Source organism: Impatiens glandulifera, unplaced genomic scaffold (genome assembly GCF_907164915.1).
Source record: "Impatiens glandulifera unplaced genomic scaffold, dImpGla2.1, whole genome shotgun sequence".
Taxonomy (NCBI): Eukaryota; Viridiplantae; Streptophyta; class Magnoliopsida; order Ericales; family Balsaminaceae; genus Impatiens; species Impatiens glandulifera.
In genome coordinates, this window is record NW_025919796.1 from 1 (window position 1) to 8,238 (window position 8,238).

General features: G+C 33.1%; 2 protein-coding genes across 2 annotated transcripts; both read left to right on the forward strand.

The window, feature by feature from the left end:
• The first annotated feature begins 198 nt into the window (after positions 1–198).
• Positions 199–3,969, forward strand: LOC124918459. The gene is made up of 6 exons (XM_047458607.1): positions 199–318; positions 549–722; positions 874–980; positions 1,191–1,531; positions 1,604–1,888; positions 3,740–3,969. The coding sequence occupies exons 1-6, from the start codon at positions 199–201 to the stop codon at positions 3,967–3,969; spliced, it is 1,257 nt and encodes a 418-aa protein (XP_047314563.1).
• A 3,126-nt stretch (positions 3,970–7,095) lies between these two features.
• Positions 7,096–7,578, forward strand: LOC124918460 (uncharacterized mitochondrial protein AtMg00810-like). Its single transcript, XM_047458608.1, has one exon. It carries the CDS (start codon positions 7,096–7,098, stop codon positions 7,576–7,578), a length of 483 nt encoding a protein of 160 aa, XP_047314564.1.
• Positions 7,579–8,238: the final 660 nt, after the last annotated feature.

An 8,238-nucleotide genomic window follows, 5' to 3' on the forward strand; every position in this document is an offset into this window, starting at 1 on the left:
ATATAGCAACGAATATATGTTTTAAGCATATGTAGATCAGAGATAACAAAAGAGAGATATATTTGGTCTAATGGAGGATGGAATAGATTCTTCAAACATGACAGTGGTATACAATTATAAATATCATTTGTCCACACTTCATTTTATTTTAGTATTTAATAAATACATTTACTTTTTTTGGAGGGCGCTGGACATAACATGGAATTGGATATCAATGAACTACATTTCCTAGAAAGGTTCGAAATGCCCAAATCAACCCAAGAAAAGTATAAAGCTACCAATTTTCCAATAATATTGCTCAAGATTGGCACTTGGGAGGTGAGGGTTTTTGTTGGATCACAAAATCTTATTCTCCATTGTCTATGTTGTTGTGTTTAGTTATATTTACATTTTTCTAAACTATTTACAATTTTTTGACAATTTGTTATCATAGTTATTGGGTTAAAACAAAAGATTGACTCTCGTTAAGTGGTTGATCATATAATCCTTTTTAAAATAATATTTGGAATTGCACTAATACTAATTAACTTAAATTAATGATTATGCAGAAATTTTTAAGATACGAAGGTGAGTTGAAGGCCAAATGTTACTATTCAACTAAGAAAATCGTGTGGGAAATTTTGGAAAATAACTTAAAAAGTAAGATGGAGATTCATTTTAGTGACATCGATGCAATGAGGGCCACCATGATTGAGAATCAACCTGGAACTTTAGAATTATTGGTTAGAGCTACAATTTCATTCTTTATTTTTAATATGCTCCATTTGATAGTTTAATTAATTATCACTATGAATTATCAAAATAAATCTAAATTTGAAAAATGATTTGATTGATAAGGTGAGATTTTATGATAAGATGACTTTTATTTTTTAGTTGAACAAATCTCCTCTATTCTTTCGAGAGCGTGATCCAGTACCGATGAGGAAAACAGTTTGGGACGAGTCATTTGATTTCACACAAGGTCAAGCATCCATTTTCAGGTAAATTTAGTTCTCATTAAAAAAAACGAACGAATGTACCTCATACCAATAATAGTGTAACAAAAGTGGAATGATGTCTCATTTCATATTTGTTATACATATTTAATATCAACTTATTATTTCATAGTTAAAGATTGAGCTTCAAATCCCATGTCAAATTGGGTCAATTAAGATACATCAATTTTATCTTTATCAAATTTTGTTTTCTAGGATTCATCATGTCACGTTTCCTCCTGGCGCACTTGATAAAAACTATGAGACGCTCTTGCAAAGTGATTCTCGTTTGATGGATATTAGTAAAAATGTGTTTCCCGTGATAGAATTTCCGTACTTCCAACCCAACAATTCGAATACTTCAAACATCCAATTTGGTATGGAAATATTGTCCCAATCTCTAACCTCTCTAGAGGTGTCACATCCATTGCCCCAAATGTTACCTCCACAATATGACCAGACCAACTACAACCTACCTTCGATGCATTCGAACACTATTCACATGCATGATCACCCGAACTCTATTCAGATACATGACTCATCATTACAAAATCCAGGTAACTTATTACTCATATATGCAATAAACAAAAAATATGATTTGCTTATTTTGTTTCTTCTATTAATTGTAGGCATGCATTACCATCAAAGTAAAAATGTTTCCACTGTCAACAATTTTGGTCATACAATAGAAACATATGGTGCACCTAACACCCTACCAATGAACGACCAAATTCCATTCATGTCAAATGTTATTCCTTCTATACAAGAGGAAAATGTACAATTCAATGGGACAGTAAACAACAACGATGAAATACTACGAAACATTGAGCAACACCTATTCAGTGACGAGTCACCAGTGGTAGACTTTAGTGACAATTCACTTCTTCACAATCAAGTGTCTCACAACCAAGACGGTGATCATGTTCCTCATGAACGTTTTAACCGTTAATGCCCTCAGACAATGACGTGATTAAGGATACAACATTTGCAGTACAATAACATCTAGTATTAAATATTTCATAATAATATAACTTTATTTTCGTTTATAAAAATACCCGACTTTGATATGATTATATATATATATGAATTTTATAAATTGTAAGTCAATAATTATATATACTATATATAATATAATATCTATATTTCAATGTTACTTTTGAGATGGATCGATGAAATTTAGTTTACTCAAATATTTTGTGTGTTTGTATATATTAATATTTTTCATTTAAAAATGATATATTATTTATGAATTATAAAATTATAGAAATGTCTTAAATAGTATTGAAGCATAACAAATTAATTGTGATTACATTTTGGACTCAATGAAATAAATTAGACAGCATTATGTTTTTTTTTTCATTTGACATTTTTCTTTTATTTAATTAGTATTTTTTTTGTTCTTCAATGACTTTTATATTCAATGAATTTTGAACAAAATAAAATAAAGTTCCAATTACAAGGGTCAAAAATATTCTTTATAAATAAAAGAAATGTCAGAGTTGTACATTATTCACATTCATTTGGTTTGAAACAGATAATCAACTGCTGCATTATTTGTTCTCTTCCATGATGTGTTTGCTCCATTATACATAAAGTATTGTTTGTTTTGGATGTATTCTCTATATAATTAGTTGTTCCAAAATTTGTTTTGTAACTAAATTGTTCTTCCAATAAACTATAAAATTAACTTGTTCTTTTAAAAAGTTTTTGAAATTTATCTTTAATCTAGAGACCATTTTACATGTATCTTTTAATACTATTTTTGATCATACACTACAAAAAAATTACTCATTTGCAACAGGTGCACCATAACTATCTTTGCATTAAAAACGGTCTTTAGCATTTGTCTTAGACTATACACAATCGGAAAGTATGAGAAGCAAACAACCCATCGATGATTGAAAGTATTATTCAGACTATAAAAATCCGAGACGAAAAAACCGATCCAACTAAATTCATGCCGGGTCGAAAAAAACGCAACATTAACTCAAAACTATGTGATGAAAATGAAAACAAGGCACCCTCCGATACTAAAAAGGCCAACGGAGGGAAAAAGATTTGAAAGACAAATTAAGTTTATTTTTAACTCTTAGACATTGAGATATAGAAATAGAAAAAAATGGAAACCACTTAAACTACCTCCTAAATAACTTAATGAGTTAAGAGCTAAATTTTTTATATAAGGAATTTTGATCTTTTCAAATAAACTTACAACCTCAAACAAGCTCTCAAACCTTTCAAACTTAAAAATAATACCACCTTCAAATTTTAGTCTCCATTATTATTAAACATATATTAATTATAATATTTCAAACAAAATGACAATTAATATTTACTAACATATGTTTAAATATATTTTATATTGTGTATCTTATAGTACTCCTACCAAAATCCCTATTAAAGACTCTACAATTAAAGAGCAATCCACTTAGTCTATTCGTTTTCATATTTCATCTATTAAGTGTACTTAAAATCTGTACATATTCTAACCTTTTAGTTTCCCTTATTTTTGTCTAAATTCTTACTCTTGTAATTGTAATAACACACATAAATACATTCTTAATCTACATCAAGTTATTGTTTACTTAACTTTCTAACTTAGTATCAGAGCCATTATTCGGTTAAACAAACCTCTATATCCATGGCTTTTTTTTCATCTTTTTTTTTTGCTTCAACCACTCATCTCTTTCACAATCTCACATCCATTAAACTCGATCATAAAAACTTTTCTTATATGGAAATCTCAAATCTTACCTTCCTAAAAGGTTATGGCCTCTATCTATATGTTACTAGAACTAATTCTGCCCCTGAGACCTTTCTCCAAGACGATACTACTGACGGATCTAGTTTCCTCACTCCAAATCTTGCTTTTACAATCCAAGAGGTACAAGATCAGAGGATTCTTTCCTGGCTTCTCTCCACTTTTTTAGAATCCATTCTAGCCCAAGTGGTTGGTGAATCATGCACTACTCTAAATCCCTTTGGTCTACCTTAGAACACACATTTGCCTCTCAAGTTCGTCTAATGCAGCTTTGGTTTCAACTTTAGATGGTAAAGAAGGGCTCACTCCCGATGGCCGAATATTTATAGAAAATAAAATCAATCATCGATAGTCTCGCTGGTGCTGGGCAAAACATATCTCCATAAGATTTCATACTTTATGCTTTGGGAGAACTCGATTCTGATTACGAATCTCTCACTATAGAGGTAACCACTCACACCGACCTCATCGCCATCGAAGACCTCCAAGGAATTCTTTTTACACATGAGATTCACCTTTAATCACTCCACTCTAACTCTCAAACTGCTAATCTTGCTTCTGGATCGAGAAGGATTTCGAAACTATCTCACTTCCAACGATCGCGACTTTCAGTCTCCTTTCCGAGTGATTATAGTGTATAAAATGAAACTGTCAATAGATTAAGATCCCATAATTCTAATGGATATCAAATAAAGGGGCCTTCAAGTTCATCAAAAATTTCACACTCTAATCGGGCTTATACTATAGGGTTAGGGTGTCCTTCTACTAATGGGCCTTTTACTTTGGGTCATGGGCCTTGTGGGCCCAATAGAAATAAAATATAATGTCAATTGTGTGATCGTTTTGGTTATGCGGTTAATGTTTGTCAATCGGGTCTGTTTTGTAAGATTTGCAACTTTATAGGTCATTCGTTTAAAACTTGTCGACGTCGTCATAATCAAAATTCAACACCACACTCTACTATGATGGCTACACCTTCTTCTGTTTACGACTCGGCCTAGTATCCCGACTATGGTGCTATTGACTATCTCACGACGAATCTTGACAATTTTAGTATCTCAACTCCATATAATGGTAAATAAACTATTAAAATGGGAGACGATAACCCTCATCCAATTTCTAATATTGAGCAATCATTCATTTCATGTTCTAATAAAAACCTTCATCTGTGTAATATATTACATGTCCCATTAATAATAAAAAATCTTTTAAGTGTTTTCAAATTTTTTGTCTATAATAATATCTTTTTTGAATTTCTTCCAAATTATTGTATTGTCAAGTATCATGTCACGAAGAGGGAACTCCTTCGCGACACACTTAAAATGGGCTATATCACCTAAACTCAATCATCAACCCTCCGTCCACTCATTAAGCTCTTATTGGAACTCGTTCATCTGCCAACTCTTGGCATCATCGTCTTGGAAACCCTTCATTATCAACATCAACCTTTATTATGTCTTCTTTTCTATACCTATTATTCGCAAGAACAAATTAAGTTTTTGTGAATCTTGTCAATACAGAAAAGCACAAAAAATTCATTTTCCTGTTTCTCAATCTCGTTGTAAGTCTCCATCAAAATTAATACATTATGACGTTTAAGGTCTTGCTTCTCTTTTTCTACTAACAATTTTCGATATTTTGTCCATGTTATCGATGAATACAGTCGCTTTACTTGGCTATATCCTATCTATAGAAAATCTAATGTCTTGCCATCTTTTATTAAATTTAAGACACTTGTTAAAAATCAATTAAACACATCAATGAAAGCTCTACAATCTAATTGAGGAGACGAATATAGGAGTCTGAAATATTATCTGGAAATTCATTACATCCAACATCGTCTATGATGCCCTTATTCAAGGGAACAAAATGGTATTATTAAACGCAAGATTCTCCACCTTACAAATGAGTCTCAATCTTCTTGCTTATGCTTTTATGCCCTTATCGTATTAGGATGATGAATTTTTTACAAGTACGTATCTCATTATCGTCTTCTTTGAAATGGTAAGCCTCGTCAATCTCCCTTTGAAATTCTTTTAATCGTCCTCCTAACTATCTATTCCATAAAAAAATTTGGATGTCCTTTCTTTCCGCTCACTCGATCATATAACTCTCACAATATTGATCTTCGAACTCTAAAATATATATTTCTTGGCTATAGTCCAAATCACAAAGGTTATCGTTACCTACACCTTCCTTCCGACATAATATATCTCTCATCACATCACTTTTGATGAACAAACATTTCCATTTAAAAGTGCATTATCAGTATCTACCAATCTTTCTACACTATTAGTCTCTCCAACACCGCACTTTCCTTTTCTTTCATGTTCATCACCTCCAATATCCCCAATTTTAACATCACAAATCCATGAAGTACCATCTTCACAAACATTTGAACACTCATCATCATCATCAAACTCCAACCATCCATCTTCACCAACCCACTCGCCAACATCAAACTCCTATCAACCATCATCATCAACTAACTCATCTTAAACCAATCCTTCTACTCTCATACATGAACTTTTCACTGTTATGTATGCTCCTGAATGTTCCTCTAATCATATGATCATAAGTTCTAAAACCCGTTCCCTTCACAATGCCAACATTGACACCATTTCCACCTCTCCATCCACATGTTTCACCGCCGCCAATAAAGATACTCAATGGCGTTCCACCATGGCAAATGAGTTTAATGCTCTAATTCAAAATAAGATCTGGTCTCTTATTCCTCGATTCTCGTAGAATATCGTGGGTTGCAAATGAGTTTTCAAAATCATACAAAGAGTCGATGGTTCCATTAAATGTCACAAGACTCGTTTAGTTGGGATTTTATCAATAAGAAGACATTGACTATCTTGAAATATTCAGCTCAACTGTTAAACATACTACCATCCAAACCATCGTCTCATTTGTTGTCACTCGTTAATGGTCTATTCATCAATTCGATGTTAACAATGTCTCATCGTCTGAGTTCACTCATCCTCATTATCTTAATCATGTGTGAAACTTCACAAAGCACTCTATGGACTCAAACAAGCTCCCCGTGAATGGTATACTACCTTGAAATTTGCTTTTCTTTGCATTGGTTTTCAAGAATCCAAAAATTATTCTTCTTTATTCATGGATCACTCTCCACAAATTACATCATTATTTCTAGTCTACGTTGATGATATTATATTCACTAGTAATTATTCCTCTCACATCTCCTCAATCATCTCTTAACTTAACCACATTTCCCCTCTTAAATATTTAGGTCCACTACACTATTTTCTTGGGATTGAAGCTCATCTATCTACCTCCAGCATTTTTCTCTCTCAATCAAAATATATCAATGACATTCTTATCTGAACCAATATGAGTGACTCAAAACCTCTTAATACTCCAATATCTTATAGGTCATCTTTATCTCGCCATGATGGCGACACTCTTCCTAAACCATTTTTGTACCGCAACATTATTGGTGCTCTCCAATACTTGGTTCTTACTCGACTTGAACTAGCATTTGGTTTCAACCGTGCCTGCCAATTCATGCAGTCTCCTACTACCACTCATTGGTCTGCAGTAAAAATAATACTTCGCCACCTTCATCATATTCCTCATCATGGACTCTTTATTCGTCCAACATCTTCTCTTGATATATCTGCATTTTCTAACTCCAACTGGGATGGTTGTCTGGACGATCATCGCTCCACAACTAACTACTGCATATTTCTTGGTGACAATCTTATCTCTTGGAATTCAAAGAAACAACAAGTTGTTACTCGGTATAGTCCTGAACTCATCTGGCTCCAATCCTTACTACGTGAACTTTATATCTTCCCACTTCAACCTCCCTGATAGGATCGGCTTTATCGATAGAGACGGGGGTCTGGCTAAGGATGAAGGTTTATGAAAAACAGTTTGAAAGAAATCATGTTAGGAATTTAATTCGCTTTCTATTCTACGCAAACTTGTGTAAACACTTGAAATGGATTCAAGGCGGAATTGTTTACTTGGGTTTGAAGCACAAGATGAAATATGAAAAGATGACAGAAAAGAAGAACACAGAAGTTTGTTTATGGATGTTCGGAGAAACTCTCCTACGTCACCCCTTCTTACAACCACCGGAAGGATTCACTATAAGATGATTAGAATCAAATACACTTTACACACACACTTAGCTCACTATTGAACAGAACACTTTCTGTTCAATTACAAGATGAAGAATATCACTCAGCTAAAGGTGTTTTGATTCTAGCTCTCTCTCTCAATTCACACACAGTACAATCAGAAAGAAGCTTCACAGTTTGAATTCAGTAAGCAAGATGATTGAGTAGTTTCTCTCTCTGCAAAATCAGATTGCTTGTTCGTAAGACTTGTTAAGACAGATTTTCCGTTGTCCTTGAGATTTGTTAAATATTGAGCAGGAGCTAACGGTCGAATCTTCGAGAATGATACGTGGCACTCTTCCATTAGAAAGCCTCCATTGTACACAGCAAGTTCTGAGCACAAGGATCG